The following is a 19,421-nucleotide window of genomic DNA, read 5'->3' as shown; positions in this document are numbered from 1 at the left end:
GACTCAGGAGTCAGGTACTTGCAAGATACAAAAAAAAGAAAAAAGATCTTAGAATCCAGAAGACATGGATTCCATCTTCTTTTCTACCCTTCCTAGCTGGGGAAGCCTGTGACCAATCTCCTCTCCTTGTCCAGCCGTGGTAAAACAGGGACCACAAGGCCTACCTCACTGGGCTGTTAAGACGAAATGAGTGTGCAAAAGGAGGGTCCTTGTGGAACTGTGAGGGTCATTGGGAAGGAGATGCACGGATGAAAGGGAGACCTGAGGGCACCCTCCTAAGCAAAGCTGGGGGTCCTTTACTTTGACTGTCGCTGGGTCTGCTAAGGCGTCTTCTCTTGCCGTCAAATGAACATGCGAGGTGAGTGTGGAATGGAGGCAGCCAGTTGTTGGGGCCTCAGGCCTCCGCCTCCACACGCAGCTCACACCAGCTCCCCTTTGCTACCCTGAAGAGAAAGCAGAAGGTGTTAATGAGGAAATGTCAGGAAGGCACGTGGGGGCTTTTAGAAATACTCCGTCATGTTACACACACGTAGTGTTGGATGTACAGAACTGCCACAGTCGTTTTATGAATCATTCTGTTGTGTTCGTTATTAGCCATAAAGACTTCAGCCAGAGTCCATTTAAAAAAAAATCTTGTTGGGTATGCTTAAGGAAATGAGCATAATATTTCTTTTAAAACTTTGTAGAAGAGAAGGCTACCCAGCATCCTCGTACTGGGCAGGCAGAAATTAATCCAAACTGTTTTCCAAATTTACCAAGTGCTTGCCTGAACAGACAAGGAGCCTGGGGGTATTTCTTGTGGGAGTGATGAGTTGTGAATCCCAATATGAAATGTGTGTTAAAAAAAATGGGTCTGTTTAAGGAGGGAAGAGAAGCTTCTGAATGTATGGTAAAGCAGGTTATTTTTAAACTGAGGAAAAATAGGATTGTGGGGATTTCAAAGATTCTGTGATTTTATTTATTCCATAATTTATTTTTGTGGGATTCTTTGGCATCTCGTCTGGATAGCCAGGGCAGGAGGCTATGCGAGAGAACTAGAAGACCATCCGTGGCCTCCGGGCCTTCATGCTCTTGAGGGGCCAAGATCCAGGTAGATAACAGAATGGTGACCTGTGCAAGGGTGATGTGATGGAAACATTGTGTTGTTCAGAGCCAGGTGCACTCGGGCCTGGGGCTTCGTGTTTCATCAGTTCCGTGCCTCAGTTTCCACTGCTACAGAATGAGTCTAATGCTCCTTATCTTTCCAGATTGTAAAGATGAATGAGCCGAGGTGTGTGTAACACTTAGCACAGACCACGACACACAGCCGGTTCTCACACAGGCGGTTCTGTTCTCCTTTCCCCTCCCCCTTCCATGTTCTGCTGTCACAAGGAGACAGGAGTTCGGAAGTTCCTGAGGAGTTTTGAGGAATATGGGCTGTGACAACATTTTTCATGGAGGAGCGTCTTCCCTTAGACCTTGAGCTGGCTCTCTTCGCTTGCCCTTCCAGGTGTCCTCCCTGCTCTTCTCTCCCCGCCCCCCTCCCTCCAGAAGGCTCACTGCATGGACTGCTTCCATGGGCCGCCTGGCCCCCTGGCCTCTGCTCTGAGTAGGGAGTAGCGATGCTGCCACCCCCGCAGGAGCCTGAGGGGGGAAAGGAGGGGAGTGAAGTCTTTATGGTTTGATCCACTTTTTGGCATTCTTGTGGCAGAGTTGACTGGGGCCTGCTGTATCCTAGACTGAAAGTCACAGCTCCTTTCAAGGCAAACTATTTCTACCTTCCCTTCTGCTTCTAGTCACCTCTCCCTTCTTTCACCCCTTCAGGCCCAGGAGAAGGGAAGAGTTCTATCCTGTCCCTGGGCTACTGCCGTGTCCTGCGGGGTTTCCCTCAAACGCAGCTTACCCTTGTGTAAATGATCTCTCTACTCACTCTTCTGGAATAGTCCTGTTTTGAGTTTGGCATCGACTGACTGATGCGGCCTCAGAGCGCGGGCCGGCTTGGAGGAGGCTGAGTTGGAGGTGCGGCATTGGAAGGCCAAAGTGTGCCCTGGGGTCTGACCCACCTCGTGGGGCTGTAGCCCTTGGTCTGAGGGAGGGAGGAACACCCGAGCTGGGAGTCTGGGGAGGCATGCCGGGCTGGAGTCTGAAGGTCAGGTCACGTCAGCATACGAGATTTCATATCCCAGCAGAAGGAGTTTTAGGTCATTGTTTCCTGATTCATTTTGACAGGCAGGTATTGAAAAACTAATAGGCATATAGTATAGGAAATATCAGAAAATTTCCCCCTTTCCTTCCAAAGAATTAAATGCAAATGAAATCATGGGAAGTGAAAGCAAACAGTATGTAATGAGTGCCTCCCGCAGTACCGGGCAATTTGCGTACATTATCGTATTCTGCTCAGCAACCATTAGGGGTAAGGTTTCCCAGCTTTACAGAGATAGAGTCTGAGGCTCAAAGACGTCAAGGGATTTGCCAAAGGTCACGCATCTGGGACTTCACGGAGCCGTGATTTGAAAACCCATGGCAAGTCTGTGAGACTGTGATGTTCATGGTTTTTTTGTCTTTGTCAGCCTCACAATATGAATCGCGATGTCTTTAAGGGTTCAGATGAGAGGTATAAGTAAGTACTCCTCAGGCTCTTCGTTTCGGGCCCTCCTAGTAAGGAGATGCGCAGCACGGCAAGGCCCCGCACAGCAGGGAGGCAGGGGGAGTTTCTCTGCAGTCTGGAACGGACACGCAGGCAGCCCTCCCAGATCCCTGGGTGTGAGCTCATAACAGCACCGATCCTGGCTCTCTCTCAAGAACTTGGTTCTCTTCTTCCCACTGCACAGGACATCGTTCACTCCCTGCCATGGGGCACCCTCCGTGACTACGTCTCCTGAAAATGATCTGTTTCTCTTAATTATATATATATTTTTCTACTTGGTGGCTTCTGTTCATTTTTACTTGGGCTCACTCGTCCCTGGTGCTCAGTCGTTCCATTGCTGCCTCCTGGCTTCTTTCTGTGTATCTTTTCATTCCTGGTCCAGTTACGACTGGACAGCATCTGCATTAATGAGATCAGATTCTTGAGAGAGAGAGAATATGCATATCTTCTCCTGTATCTGCTTTGGATCTAACCCTTCGTGCCAGGCCAAGTCGTGGCTGCTCGGTCAGCCAGTGAAGTGTCCTTGACTGAGGTATCGACACCTGGTGCAGTCAGCTGGGATTTGGCTAAGGGAGTAGACATCTGTGGGGCCCATTCTGTCTACCCTAGTCCACCTTCTGGCCCCCAGAGGTTCGCATCCAGCCCTGATGCAAACTTTGAGCAAGGTGTCTCCAGGGTCTCATCAGTTCAAAACCTCAAATGTCATTGAGACCTCATCTGTTGAAAAGCCCAAATTCTTAGGATCTAAGTCACCTAAATCATCTTCTGATGATTAGGTCATGGGCATATGGGCATCTTTGCACTGGGGGAGAGGGGGGAACATTTTTCCACCTACCAGCAGCACATCTCATGACATGGTAACCATTTTATGTGGCTTATGTCATGTGATACCCTCCCTGTATCAGCTATGTATTCTCAAGAGTCCTCTCATTTTGCAGTGAATGACTTCAAACTCGGGGGTTCAATGCTGGACCCAAATCCAGGGACTAGGGAGTGGGGTCACGCTTGGCCCTGAAGATGCTTGTGCTTCCCAGATTTTGCTGCCCATTCAAACCACTTGGGGAGCTTTCAAGCATCCCAGTGGGCCCCCCCCACACCAGTTAAATAAGTGTCGCAGGATGGCAGACAAGCGTCAGTAGTCTTTCCCGCTCCTCACACGATGCCATTGTGGGGCAGAGTTTGGGGGCCTCTGCTCTGTCCTGCCTCTGTCCTCAGTAGAAGCTGCTGTGCCAAGGGGAAGGGTGCACACAGTCAGGGACGCCTTCCCCGCAGAGGGGAGTTTGAACTGCCATTCCAAGGAGTGTAGAGGGTGTAACAGTAAGGAGGAAATTGCGTGGAGAGGAAACAGCTTTCCGTGTTGGTGATTTGCTCCGTATTTGCCAAGTGTGATTGAATTTTTATGTGTCTGTGAGAAGGTTCAAATAAATACATTCACAAATCAGGAAACAAACAAAAAAGAGCTCCTTTGTCAGTGCATCCGTCCCTATTAACGGCGTCAGGAAAACAGAGCCCCACGCTTATCACTGTTGTGTGTGCTTTCTGTGAGGGAGATAATTGTGGAAATTGGGTTGCTTCCAGTCAAGTGCAGATCCTTTTGTGGAGAAAATTTGAGCCATCCGTGTATCCCATTTTACGGTAATTGAGATTGAACTGGCAAATCATTAGTGAAGCAAAGGAAGATGATGCCCCCCCCCTTTTTTTTTTCAAAAGGAAGGTGGTAAAAATGAGGTGTTGGAGAGAGAAGAATTAAAATAGGATGTCAGGGAAGGGAGAAAGCATGCCACCCCTTTTGGCTCTCTGGGCGGGGAGAAGGTGGCACCCGTTGGCGGCCCGCGGGAAGGGCCGCCCCGGGAGGAGCCCACCCACAGCCCCTGTGAGCCGGACAGCCGCACAGCCGCTGATGTGCACACTTCCGGAGGAGCCCCGCCCGGGACCACCCAACTGCCCGGGCAGCCCGGGGCCATGTCGCACCCTCGCCGGCTTGCCCCTTACACACGGGGCCTCCGTGGGGCCGCCGTGCCTCTCCTCCCCTTCGTCGTCAGCTCGATGGTAATGAAATGCAGCTGCGGGAGAGAGAGTAAATAATGGCATATATAGCTCAGGTGAGTCGGCCCGGAGCTGCCAGAGGCGGCCTTTGTTTATTTAGAACCCCCTGCTCGGGGAGGGCCTCGTTAAATACTTGTCTTTTCCTCCCGTAAGACCCCAGGGCGTCGCAGCCGGTCTGCGTTCCACAGACACGCAGTGGAGGGACCGGGATGACGGAGGACGGCTTCCAGTTTGCGAAGAGCAAGGCCACAGTGCGGCCGCCTCCCTATTGGGCTCATGAGGTTAAAGTGAGCAGCGCGTCCTGGCTCAAATGCCCCATGGAAAAGTGCCCCGTTGGGGGGGCGTGCTGGGGAAGAGGAATGAGGGCCACCCGAGGTCAGTGCCTGCCCCTGGGAGGGCGTAGCCGCCGCCAGGCCTTGGTGTGCGTCTCTCTCTGTTCCACCAGCGCGGAGCACAGGGGCCGCTCTGCGCGGAGTAGGTGCTTAGGAAATGTGCGTTGAATTGATCGGATTTCTAGAAACTGTGATTTAATGGCTGCATGCTGAAGGAATTGCGGATATTTGCTTTTTTTTTTTTTTCTTTCCCCCTGAAGATTCATTTATCTGGAACATATTTGGAAAGGAAATTTGAAGAGCATAAGCTTTTAAACTTAGCAGCTCCATTGACGGAGGCCCCCTGGCTTGCTTCCCTGCCCTCAGTATCATTCGTTGACCTCTAGTCCCTGCGTGATTCCTGGGCTAGCATCATCTTGAAAGGACCTGAACGGTATCAGTCGCTCCCACTAAACTACTGTAATGGCCCCCTGTCACCTGCCCAGTCATCACCTCCCATCAATGAATAATTTTTGAAACCTGCACCCTGTACCAGAATATGGGTTCTTATGTATATTTACATACATGTGCTGTTAATCTGCATATTTAAGTAATAATTGATTTCCTTTTTTTAAAGATAAAAATAGTTTTAAATAGTTATTGCAGAGTTTGAGTTTTTCACTCTAGTGGACTTTCTTGAGCTCTCCCTGGGCTGCACGTTCCCTGATTTGAAGACTGTGGGGCCCACTGGATCCCCATTTTACAGATGAAGAAATTGGGGGTGAGAAAGGTTAAGTACCTCACATGCCTAACGATACATAGACAATCAGTGGTAGCAGGTGTGCTTCCAGCCCAGCCTCTGGGACCGGTTACTGCACTAGGTTCTTCCCCTTCTCATACATATTTGTTGAATCAGAGGTGAGAATTTTAGAGGTTGGGTGAACATGGGGCCCCAAGTAATGAAAACACTGATGGGATTATTTTAGGTTTATACAGTTGTTTTTTCTGATATTGTTAAGAGTTTATGTAATGAATTTTCATGGTGCAATAAATGCTTAATGGAACTATGTGATCCATTAGTTAAATGAAATGTTCCTAAGTATACTTTGATGCTGTCACATAAATTCCTTTAATATGGCTGAAACCTGGTTCTGACTTTTGTTAGCTTTGAGTTTGATTAAAGAAACACATTTTGTTCCTCCTATCATCCCCATGTTGAAGGTTGACCAATACCTGAATAATAAAGGTGCTTGCCCTCTGGAACATAGCATTTTATGTTCCCAAAAGTGCTTTCACATAACTTTCATTTATTCCCATTCACTTAATTCCATGAGCCATACCCAGCATCATCCCATTTTACAGATGAGTAAACTGATAAACCATTTATATATATTTTTTTTAATTCTAGAAAATTCTTAGAAAAGCCAAACCACCAGATAGCTGTAGAGGAAGATCCCAATTATTTATTTTTCACTTCAGTTAAAAAACAGAAAGCATGCTTTATTCATAGAGAACTTAAAATGACTTGGGTCATTGTTTTGATCATATTTAAAAGCGACACTACTAAATTATGCTTTAGTTATTATGCTTTTGGCATAAATTAAGAGCTGTTGAAAATTCCCTGTTCGGTTTCTTTGTAGAGACAGTGCTGATGCTAATGTCCGTGATGCCACACAGTGTTGCTTTTATGAAAGCTCCTTTTCATTCTCCATTCCTGTTTCAAAGGGGGAAAAGGCTTTATTAGAGCATGAACCTTGTGAAACTTAGAACGGATCACATTTCCTTCTTTGCTTTGGCCTCTAGGAATCTCATAGACAGCTTTATAGCCTCTCTTCTTCAACTTTACAGATTTTTCTGGTGCTGTATCCTAGTTTCTACACCTTCATTTCCAATTATTTGTTTCTCTTTACTCCACTTTTCCTCATTTATTTATTTCATTCTGTTACAGAGAATGGCTTTCTAGAACACTTTCTGCAAGTTGAAGTTCTTTTTATTTTTTATATTTTCGTAATGGGAAATAAACATAACCCAACAAGCCCCAATGAAGGCTTCAGGCCAAGAGAGGTCTCTGACCTCTGATTTTTCTCCCCTTAACACACCATGTGGCAAAACAACCTTGAGTGGGTCTACAGTGACGTGGTTAATCTATGAACTTTGTGACCTTCAGAGTTTTAAAGCCAGTGTATTATTTTTCTTGAAGGCTTTGGTCAAAACAGGTGGTGGCTCTGTGTTTGCTGTGGGGATGGTGGTCTTTTATCAGAAGTGAGGGATGCAGTCTCTCTAACTAGCCTTTGCTGACGCTCCTGTAACTAGCCTTTTGCTGACGCTCCTGTAACATTTGTTCTTCTCACACCTCCAGCGGCTTTTAGTAAATGTTGCCTTTGGGTTTCAGCAAAACCTCACTCTTTCCTATTTTATTGTCCCTGAAGAGAACCAATGTGCAGAATGAGCAAATTTTAGACATTTTCCAAGTGGGCTAGATCAGATCAGGTAGCCCCTGACATATTTTTTTAAAAAGGGGAAGGTTTGACAGGATAAGTCTGTAACCCCACAGAGGGAGAGGGTTCAGGGAAGACTAGTGCTGTCCAAGTAATGAGAGGAGCTTGCAGTGACCTGTGGGGCAGTTAGATGAAAAGTCTTGGTGGCCAAATTCCTGGCACGGAGGCAGAGTATGAAGAAGATGTCCAGAGCTCAGGAAGAAAAAGCCCTGCTCAAAACAACCTTGGTTCAGAGGCTTCTGCCAAGTCAGGCAGTCTGGGCGGATACAAGGTGAAGTTGGAATCTGTAATAAGAACCGACAGCCGTAAACTAATTTTAACCTCAGCTAGCCTTGGGAATTAGAAAGCATGCCATCTAGGGAGCTGGAATGGGTCTGAACTTAAAAGTGAGGCCGTAACTGGCTTTGTTATATACCTTTGTGTGCCAGGGTCTGAGCTGGGCTTCTTAAAAACATTTTTTTTAAATTTAGAAATAATCTCAAAATTACAGGAAAAGGTTTAAAAATTATACCTTTAAAAACTATAAAAACTGCCATACCCTTTACTTAGATTCACTTATTGCTAATATTTTATCCCATTATCTTTATTATTTGTGTATTCTCTGTGGATATGGATACACACACACACGTGTGCACATGCATGTATCCAAGTATATAATTTTTTTTTGAATCATTTGACAGTAAAGTGCACATATCTTAGCCCTTTATTCCTAAGAATCGGGATATTCTCTTCCATAACCATAGGAAAATTACCAAATTGAATAAATTTAACATTGATACACTAATATTTTCACCTAATATGCCATTTATATTCAGATTTGTCCATTGGTCCAATAATTTCTTTTGTAGTATTTTTTTTTCTCTCTGGTACAGGTTCTTCTACAGGTATTGTATTTAGTTGTTATATCCATTTATTTTCTTTAAAAATATTTCCCCAGGGGCGCCTGGGTGGCACAGCGGTTAAGCGTCTGCCTTCGGCTCAGGGCGTGATCCCGGCGTTCTGGGATCGAGCCCCACATCAGGCTCCTCCGCTATGAGCCTGCTTCTTCCTCTCCCACTCCCCCTGCTTGTGTTCCCTCTCTCGCTGGCTGTCTCTAACTCTGTCGAATAAATAAATAAAATCTTTAAAAGAAAAAATAAAAAAAATATTTCCCCAGCTTCTCTTTGTCTTTTATTACCGTATTTTTGAAGGATACAGACTCCCCACACCCCACCCCCGCCCCCACCAATTTTTAAATGCATGATGTGATTAGATTCCGGGCCAGACTGTTACATGGTAGTGATATATTCTGTTGAGGTATCCCATCATCTTCCTCTGCCCCTGCTTGTGAATGCTCATTTGGATAACCTAATAGAGGTGTTGTTCAATTTCCCATTGTGTAATCACGCATTTTCCCCTTGCAACTATAAGTAATAGGTGGGAAGACCCCTGAAGACCTGCAGATATCTTCTCATCAAAAATTTCCCTGGATTTAGAATTTATGGATGGTTCCTGCCTAACTAAGCTTTATTCTGATGGCTTCAAAATGTTGATTTTATGTCCCACACCCCCTCTGTATATCCCAGATAGTACGTGTTTACTCTAAGCAAGACAGCCTTCCCTCCTTCTTCCTTTCATCTGTTATCAGTATGGATTCATGGACTGTTGGGTTTTTTTTCCCCCAGTGGTTTATTACTTATTACCATCCTTAAATGACATTGGTGTTTAAATTATTCCAGATTGGGCCAATGACTGCACCTCTGAGATGGCTTCTGTATCCTTGTGACATGCCCCCATCATTTGTATTTGTCTTGAGCACTTCCTTACTTACTGGAATAATGAGGTATTTCAGGCTTATCTTGCACCTGCCCTACCCCAGCTCTGAAATCAGCCAGTTCTCCAAGAACCCCTGGTTCCTTTTACTGAGGAATGGTAGTAAAAAACCAAAATCCAGTTATTAGGTACCAGGTTGTGCCTTGGGTATCTTTGCTCCTAGACCCATTCAATGGAGAGAGCTAGGAGATGTGTGCATATAAACGCATGTATGCGTACATACATATACACACGCATGTATATTTCATAAATCATGAGTTCGCTGGAAATGTCCCATTACCAGTCTTTTCCCACCGTATTCTTTCCTGGCTTCCTCCTTTCCATAATTTAGTGTCTCCTCTTTCATAGTGAGAACTAGGCTCCCAAGAACATCAAAGCATTTACCTCTTTGTTCAGTCCTGTAAGACATCTTAAATAGTTTTGTAATTCGCCCAAAAACACTAGCAAAACGAAAAAAAAATCCTCTGAAAGAAGTTTGGGGCTTGTTTGCAGCTCCCCCCGCCACAACCCTGCCCGAGACTGAGTGTAAACAGTCAAATTCTGTGTTCATAAATTATTTGGATTAGTTCTTTCTCTCGCACTCCCTTCAGAGACTGTGTTTGTGATGTTCGTTTGAGATACAATTGGATTAATTTGTCTCAGTCCACTTCTAGTCTGAGCCTTCCCCGTACTTCCCACCTCTGTTAAGTTTTTTTAGGTGTGCAGAGCCATGTGCTTCCAAATGGGGGGAAATAATGCAGAAAGCTGTACTCAGAAGTATCGCCCTCTGCCACATCCTTCCACCCGGTCACCTGGTCATTGCACTACCCGGATGTCCCTGTGGAGGAAAACGATGTCCTGGTGCCCTGCCTTGTCTGTCCTGTGTTTCTCTTTATGTGAAGACAAGCAGATTTATGACTCTTTTCTTCAGTGCCCGGATCTCGTTGATCTTCCAAATCTTACATCCTTGGGGGTGGTCTTTCCATTTTACTGATGAGGAAACAGGCTCTTCATCTGGAATGTTGCAGACTCTCAGTCTTGTAACTAACCTGTTTTGGTTGCTTTGCAGCTTGGATGACGCCGATTAAAATGTCCGAGTCCCAGAACACGCAGGTAGTGGTATGCAGCTTTTAATCCCAGCATCGCTGCCACACGAACCCAGAGTCTGGCTTCTGGGAAGACCTCATCTTCATTTGTGTTTTAAATCCGGGTTTTCCTTTTGGACTGCTGGGATTTGCGGTGTTCTTAGCATATCACAAAGGCTTAAATCTGGATGTGGGACCTGGCTTGGAGGTTTTCTTGTTTTCATTTTTGTTTAATTTAGGTGAAATGCACACCAAATACAATTAACCATTTTTAACATGTACGATCCAGGGGTTATTTATTACATTTATGATGTTGTGCAACCACTGCCTCTGTCTAGTTCCAAAACCTTGTTAGCACCCCCAAAGGAGACCCTGTACCCATGAAGCAGCCACTCCCTCTCCCTTGCTTCCCTCAGGACCTGGCAACCACTGATCTTCTTTCCATCTCTCTATGGTTGTATCTATTTTGGATCATTCATATAAATGGAATCCTACGGTGTGTGACCTCTTGTGTTTCGCGTCCTTCCTTTGGCCTACTGTTGTCAAGGTTCACCCACGTTGTGGCATGTGTCAGTGCTTCATTCCTTTTTATGGCCGGATAATATTCCATTGCATGGATAGACCACATTTTGTTTCTCTGTTTGCCAGCTGATGGACACCTGGGAGGCTTCTCAGGGAAGGTGGGGAGAAGAGTAGTTTGTACCGTGCCCTGTGCTACTTAATAGCCATGTGACCATGCCCCAGCTACCAAAACCGGCTTCTCCTTTTCTTTATTTGCTCAATGAAAACTAATAATAAGACCTAACTTTTCAAGTGGTTGAAAGATCGAATAAAAAAAGTTCATAGTACGGTACCTGGTAAATAGTGGGCCCTCCTAATGCTAGCTGTTTTCCAGTAGGGTCATATGAGAGGGATGTGTAGGGGCAGAGAAAGCACAAATTTGTGTTACAGTGGGGTTTTTTAGTATGTGTTTGTTCTGTTATGGATGCTGAAACCTTTATGCTGCTGGGTTTTTTTTTTTTTTTTTTAAATTAAGGCCTATGTATTTTCTCTGCTTTGTGGTTTGGTGTTTTTGTGGCCCCCCTCTCCCAAACTCCCCTCCAACCCCCCCACTGAACACAGGATTTTACATTTAGAAGCAGTTCACTAGACAGAATGTCTGTAGTGGAATGTTACATAATTCACATTTAGATTTGAAGAGCTCATTATAAAAAACCTGACACACTTCAGGAATATTAAATTACCGCAGATTGTGTGGAGCAAAGAAACATTATTGAAGCATTTCAAAATTCTAGGCGAGCCTGAATTTAACTGATAGGGTTTCGCAGCTTTTACTGGGGGAAAATGATTTGAGTTGTCACATGGTTTCTGGCCCTTGGGGGACTTTAATCCCCTTAATTACAAAGAAACGAATTTCCTAAATAATTTGGATTACTCCACAGCATTTTCCCAACCTCTGGCTTTTGGAAAATGAAAGGGGATGCCAGGACCCGGGCTATGGTATGTTCTCTCCTTACTTCAGCTTCGTTATTTAAGTTTTTTATTTGAAATGATGTTGGTTTCCTTTCATTATTGATATCGGGGTGTACTGCAGAAATCCACAAGTAATGCTTTGTAACAGTTGAACACAGTCACATTTTGTCGAACAAGTGGTGCCGGAGATACCCACGGAATAGGGAGAGGTGCTGTATTGTGCTTCATAAAATTGAAGGGGAAAAAATGGCCCCATTCCCATCCAGTTTTATATATGAACTTTTAAGAAGGCTTGAAATTGTGTAAAATCTATATATTTCAGCTTATTTTACTATTTATTTGTTAGGTACCTACTGTGTGCAAAACCAGCATGATGGAAATATCTTAGATTCTATCTCTCCCTGCAGTGTCTTTACAAGGGAGACCTAACCTGCCTCAGTTTCCTCTTCTGTAAAGGGAGGATCACAGTATGGACTTGTAGTCACACACACTGCCATCTGACCTTGAGCTTGTTAACACAGGAAATTACTAGCACCTCATCCTTATTAAGTGCTTTCCAGGAGGTGTGCCAGGTACTCCTCCAAGCACGTGATGTGTGTAGTCACACTTCGTTTCCACAGCAGCTCCATGTTATCCCCATTATACAGATGGAGAAACAGAGGCAAGGAGGAGCTGAGTAACTTTCTCAACATCTCACTGCTTATAAGGGGCTGAAGCTATGCAGCTGGCCAAAAAGCAGATCATACTATAAGTAGGGAGAGATTCCATTTAACAGAGAGATCGGAAAACCTTTCTGCCTATAATACTTCTTTGAACTCAACCTTGAGGGGTCAATAGAATGTCAAGGCAGACTCAAGAAGAAAGATTGAAGGGAAAGGTAGCAGCACAAGTTAAAATTGGAAAGAGAAGGAGGTACATCACCTCCCTACTAGACTTAGTTTTCCTTTTATTAGTTGGGCTGTTCATTGCAAGCCTCCTTGCCTTTGCACAGCTGATCCTTCTGCCGGAAACAAACAAACATTCATTGATTATACATGTATTTATTGAGTGCCCTTTGGTCCTTCCTCTGATTATCCACTTGACATAAGAATCATTCTTCAAGACCCCACAGTGTAGGGCTCCTCCTCTGAGAAGTTTGACTCTTCTAAGCAAAGACGAGTGCTTGTTCCTTTGTGCCCCAGTGTACGTGGTGTTTGTGTGTGTGAGTTCTGGTGTGAGTATTGCAGTCCCTTACATGACTGATGTCTCCGTTAGACTGAGCATCTTTGAGGACAGGAATAAAGAATCCGCACTCTGGGCCAGGATGGTTGCACAGTAGATATCTGCTGACGTGAATGAGCCAGCATTTGCACCTGGCCCATCGTAAGTTCTTAGTAGATATTTGTTGCAGTGAAATGGTCAGTATTGTTAATAAAATTAATTTGGTCCGTGTATGGCCAAGCTTTGTGGCTCTGTCCTCTCCCATGGTATGTTGTCTTCTGTCAGGAGAGAGGTTAGGAAGGGGGTGAGGGCCAGTGGTGTGGCGCAGTTAGATGGCGCAAGGGTGGCAGGGAAGGTTCTCGTTTTCTGTGTTTGATTTCATGGGCCCCGTTCTAGGAAGGCAGTATAAAGCATTTTCCTTAGTTGTAGCTTTAGTTCCTATCATTGAGACATCTTTCATTCAGGGCCAGCGTCCTTTAAAAAAAAAAAAAATCACTTGTTAACAAATAAATAAACCAAGTATCTTTGACTAAGGTAGGAGTTTCCCTACTATTGGGCCTTCCTGTAATTTTACTAATTTTATTGTTTTTTTATCTAAGTATAATTAACACACAATGTTAAATTAGTTTCAGGCGCACAATGTAGTGAGTCAGCTATTCTCAGTGCTCATCACAATAAGTATACTCTTAATTCCCTTTACCGATTTTACCCATGCTCCCCACCACCTCCCCACTGGTAACCCCCAGTTTATTTTCTGTATATAAAAGTGTGTTTGTTTCTTTTCTTCTTTGTTTTGTCTCTTAAATTCCACATATGAGTGAAATCATATGGTATTTGTCTTTCTCTGACTTATTTCACTCAGCATTATACCCTCTTGCCATTTCTAACAACATGGATGAATCTAGAGGGTATAAAGCCTTCCTATAATTTTATGTGGCTTTTATATTAAACCTTCTAGTTAAGCGTTCTTTAGTTGTCGTCATTAAGAGGTTCGATTTACTGTTCTTTTTGAGCAGAAACTGGCGTTCAGGGTCCACATTTTTGGATTCGACCATTCTGGGTCTGTGGAATGAGCTCAGAACTGGCTGCACAGTTTGAAGATCTGTTTCCAGTAGCTTTATCTTCATTTTCTTTAAAAATGGGATAACTAGTGAAATGTTTATTTTCCACTGAACTCTCTAACTATCCGAGAGATGGTCACTGGGAAAGACAGTTGACTCGACACGGGAAATACATTCATTCAATTTAACTGAAATCAAATGAGATAATGTATATGAAGCAGTGACTGAGGGCAAAGTATATAGTAAGTGCATAGTAAATACTAGCTGTAATTGAAGTGGTTGTATTATCATTATTATCATTATCATCTCTTCCCAGCACAGAGCCTGGGCTTAGAGTACCTGTAGTGTGCAATGCATATTTACTAAAGAAAGAAAGAAAGAACGGAATGTGTGGCGGCCGGCTTCTTTTCTTTTTCTCCCCACATTAAATGCTTGTCTGCTCTTATAGCTGAGGGAAAAGCTGACATAAAAATTGGCTTGCTGGAAGTTTCTCAGCCCCATTTGTCACCTTACCCTTGGAGCCCAATTGTATGTCAACTCCATGTCCCCTCTGATGCCTGGCAGTGAGGGACCGACCACAGGTCACTTCCCTATGATCTGTTTTAGCCGCCATGGCTCTGCTCAAGCTTGGCTGTTGGATGGGTGCCCTGTTGTTGAGAATGTCTCCACGGGGCTGCTCAGGAAATACTCCTTTGCTGTATTTTCTGGGTGGCATCTACTGCTTGAAAGCAAGACACGTGGAAAACAAGGAGTTGGGTTTTGTCCTTCTTGGAAATCCAGGGTTTTAAAAAGATCTGTTTTGAGTTCTGTACCTAGGCTGCGAGACCATGTTTCAGGTAGACCTCTCATCCCCTTTGCTACGAACCCTTTCAGTGGCTTGATGACATCAAGTGAACCATTTGTACACGGAGACCAAGATTTTCCTGGTTTTGCACGTTTGGCAGTTTATTTTGCCACCCCTCCCCTGACTAATTTCTGTTTAACCTCAAAAGGGTGATGATTCTGAATGTTCTCTTGGCTTGATTTGCAGCGCTCAGAAGGAGTGAATGAGATGTGCAGCTCGGAGCGTTGTTTCTGAAGGGAGGAGTCATTCTCTTGGAGAGGAGTCCTCCATGAGCCTGGCCGAGGCCCGGGATCTGTGTGAAGTGGACTAAGGATTTAGTAGGATGTCAACTGAGACAGAACTTCAAGTAGCTGTGAAAACCAGCGCCAAGAAAGACTCCAGAAAGAAAGGTAGGGCTGATTTGTTCCTTTCTTAACCAGCTATTTATCTGTGCAGTGTTTTATCTCTGCAATGATGTACAGCACTGTCTTTGTGATGGCATATGTTTTTTAATGGGCGCCAGCGTTATTTGCTGTTTTCTGTACTCGTAGTATAATATTTTAATGGCTCTCCATTAAATGCCTTGGGTAAAATCCAAAATTATTTTCCTAAGGTATAAAACCCTTCCTGGTATGCCTTCTACCCTTCCCACCAGCAAAGCAATATCTCTGCCTAGTCGTGTCCCCCCCCACCAGTCCAACCCTGTTTACCCTCCAGGCATTCTGTCTCTTGTAGTTCACTTTTGCAGGTATCCAGAGTTCTCAAATTCCAGCAGCGCCAGAATCACCTGGAAGGCTTGTTAAAACACAGGTTGCTGTGTCTCATCTGCAGAATTTTCGGGTTCAGTAGGTCTGGGGGAGGGCCCAAGCCTGCATTTCGAACAAGTTCCCCGACGGTACTGGTGCTATTGCTCCGGAGTCCACACTTGGAGAACCACTGGACAATTAATTACTCTAGCCCGAAATCCTTTGTCACTCTCCACTTTTTCCTAGACTGGCTCCCACTTAGTCTTCAGGTTTAATCCTTTCCTGACTCCCTGCACTGGATTAGTTGTTTTTGTTTGTTTTGCTGCAGTAGCGCTTTGTGAGACTCTCACTTTATTAAAAATTGCCTGCATTTTTGTTTTTCGGCTGTACTGTGCATTCCTGCAGAGCTGGACCTCTCGCTGACCCTTTAACTCCAACACTTAGAACGTGCTTGACCCAGAGGTGGCACAGAGATGTCTGTTATTGAGGACAGGCATGCATAGTATGATAATAAAATAATTCTCTCAGTCTCCGTGTTTTCTGGAGAATTTGGTCCCATGGCTTTATGACCATGCCTTTCAGGATGTTTGTCTCCCGGTTGCAATTAGGTGGAAACACCTTCGTGCTGTGTGTTGTCTTTCTCTCCCTCATCTTCTGAGCTGCGTGGCAGAGGATTAATAGACTTCTCTTTCAGGTCTTGAAATCTGTCAATATGGGCTTGCAAACCGGGATGCACTTAGTTGTTTTGTATAGGCAGTGATTTGTTTGAGACACTGCTGTGCCTGCCCAGTCATGTTTCGTGATGGCATTTGTCTGACACTCTGTAGGAAGCAAGGGACATAAATGTAATACATATGCAGCTCCCAGACAGCCAGAACCTCAGGAAGGACAGTAAATTTTGCTCTGGATATTTATTTGAAACACAAATATTTTGGAAGTAGTCTATTTTATTTCCTAAAACTTAATGTAAACCTTCTATTTTATGCATCATGGTTAAGAATAATAGAAGGAAAAAAGCAAGTCAGTGAGAGAGCCAGGTCTTCAGAGAACTGCTACACGGGGAAAAAAAGATTGCAGAGCACGACATGTACTAGAATTCAAATGCTTTTTCAGTGAAAACTGACAAGTTATATTTCTGCTTCAAATTTAACCTTTCCACTAAACTTGTGCTCTTGAATGCTTAATGCATTAAAAATTGTATCTTACTGAATATCTTTTCATTCTTAATTTTAACATGCAAAACCAGGAGCATTCTAAAGTGAGGGTTCAGGTTTTCAGAGCTTTGGCTTAGTTGAAGATTTAGAATGGGAAAATGAAAGTGACCTTTTTAGAACCTCCTCATCCTCATGTCTTACCAGACTTTAAAATCAGCACGATACATATGCAAGAAATACCCACTGGTGAGTGGCCAATACCATGAATCTGGGCAGGCAGACCTGGATTCAAATTCTAGCTATGCTGCTTCCTAACTGTGTGACCTTGGAATGTTACTTAACCTCTCTAAGCGTCTGTTTTGTCTCCTATAAGTAAGGATATAATATTAAACTTCAGAGGCTTACTATGAAGAATAATTGAGATAAGGCCGATTAAATACTTAGTATATTACTTGGAATTTATTAAAAGATCAACAAAGAGCCTTTTTAAAAAATATTTTATTCATTTATTTGACAAAGAGAAAGAGAGAGAGAACACAAGCAGGGGGAGAGGCAGAGGAAGAAACAGGGTTCCCACTGAGCAGAGAGCCCAACGTGGGGCTCGGTCCCAGGACCTTGGGATCATGACCTAAGCCGAAGGCTGACGCTTAACTGGCTGAGCCACCCAAGCACCCCAACAAAGAGTCTTTATGTGTGTTCTTCCTCTTCCTTTTCACTTTTTCCTTCCCTTTTCTCCTTATCCTTCTCTCCTTACTTCTCATCTCCTTTCTTCCCTGTCATCTTTCTCCATTTCCCTCCTCTCTCTTCTTTTCTCTGTTTTTCTTCTCCCATTTCTGTCCTCTTCTCCTCCTCTTCCTCTTCATTTTCATCACCTTCATCATCAGCGTTATACTGTTTTCTCTTATCCCGTTCTAGAACCAAGGGGATCTTAAAAAGTATATAGCTGAGTTGTCCCGAAGTAAGATTTTATAATTGTTCTTAGTTATATAACAGTGATAAACAATATGCATTCTTGATAGACTTCTCTGGCTAAAAGCACCATGAAAGCACATACAGACATTAAAAAAGGGAGAGAATGTGCTTGTGACAGGATTAATTTATTTCTTGCTCTTCAGTTTTCCCTGTGGAACAATAAGTATTCCTTTAAGCAAATGTTGCTGACTCAGCCAAATTAAGTAGAACTTAAAAAGGATATGTTAACACTTTATTTATTGATCTTGAATCTTGAATATAATAGCATTACTGAACTTTGTTACTAATTCTTCCAATTCCTCTTTGATTTTCTATGGAGACAACATATAACCTCATAAGTAGGTTTCTGTCTTCCTCTCTAATCCTTAAGTAATTCTTTTTCTTGTCTTATTGCATTGGCTGGGTCTGTCAGTACAATATTTTGTAATAAGAGGTGTCCTTAACTTGATCTTTAGTTAATGGAAATGTTTCTAAGTTTTCTGTAAGTGTGATATTTAAGTTTTTACTGGAGATTTTTTTTATTATTATTCTTCACTTATCATGGTCTAGAAAGTGATTTTTAAAATCCTGAATTTGCACGTTGAATTTTTTCATACATGTGTTCTGTATTTATTTCAATGATTATACATATTTTTCCTCTCAATTTATATTGTGGTGGATTTTACTGATAGATTTTTATAATCTTCATTTCTGAGGTAAATGCTACTCGTTCAAGATGTATTATTTTCTATATATGGATTTGATTTTTTGGTATTTACTTAGGATTTTGATATCCATCAGCATAATTGGCATATAGCTTTCTTTTCTTGAACAATCTTTGTGGCTAGTATTAAAATTTATAATTTTGTGCAGTAATTTTTGGTGCTAAGGAAATACTGAATGATATTTAAGGCCCTTTCTGGAAAAATGTATGTTTTTCTTTTTTTGGTAATTTTATTTGACTTTTTAGAAGGTATATATTCTTATTACTGTAATTAAAAGAGACAAAGTAAGCATGCCTAATCCCATTAATCAAAAATAACTGCTGTTAACATTCTAAGTTAATTCCTACTGGACTGACTTTTCTGGAAATGTGTTTAAGTAATCATACCAAGTCATATAATTTTATATCCTGCTTTGTTATTTGACATTACATCATAAGTACATTTCTCATATTATTACGTGATATTACAGACTAGAGGGTTTTTTTTTGCCCCTTTGGCAAGATTTAGATGGTTCCTGGGGCTGATATTTTATTTCCTAAAAAAGAACACCTGACAATATGGGTCATCGATCATGAGCGAGAGTGGCATAAAGAAAGTTTAAGAGGCCCTTTAGAATTTCTCACAAACCTATCACCCTGGTTCTTTAACCCAGGCTTTTGAAAGGAAGTCAGATAGTTTCAAATACAAGTCACACAGGGGCATATTTCACCATAAAATGCATTTCTAGACAGGCCATGTAGGAGACGTAACTGGAGTATTCACAATTGAAATAAGGAAGGCTTGAAAGTAGTAAGAAATAAAGCTGTTTTCTTCATTTCATTTTTATTAGATTGTGTCACTACACATGCAGCTTGTCAAACGGTGCCTGTTCCAGGAGTAGAATTTGATGGAGGACGGGAATGTAGATTTTCAGGTTCATTACCTGCCATCA

The 19,421-nt window shown here is 43.2% G+C and overlaps 1 protein-coding gene across 12 annotated transcripts in view; it reads left to right on the top strand.

The window, feature by feature from the left end:
• The window catches only part of DAB1 (DAB adaptor protein 1), a 1,110,909-nt gene that overhangs the window by 827,326 nt on the left and 264,162 nt on the right, over window positions 1-19,421 (top strand). For all 12 annotated transcript variants that reach the window (XM_034653311.1, XM_034653315.1, XM_034653282.1 and 9 more), the window contains one exon: window positions 15,122-15,324. In XM_034653311.1, the coding sequence (XP_034509202.1) occupies window positions 15,258-15,324 (67 nt within the window). In that variant the 5' untranslated portion in view covers window positions 15,122-15,257. The remainder of the gene's footprint in view (window positions 1-15,121; window positions 15,325-19,421) is intronic.

Source organism: Ailuropoda melanoleuca, chromosome 2 (genome assembly GCF_002007445.2).
Source record: "Ailuropoda melanoleuca isolate Jingjing chromosome 2, ASM200744v2, whole genome shotgun sequence".
NCBI classification, from domain to species: Eukaryota; Metazoa; Chordata; class Mammalia; order Carnivora; family Ursidae; genus Ailuropoda; species Ailuropoda melanoleuca.
This window is presented reverse-complemented; position numbering and strand designations above follow the sequence as displayed.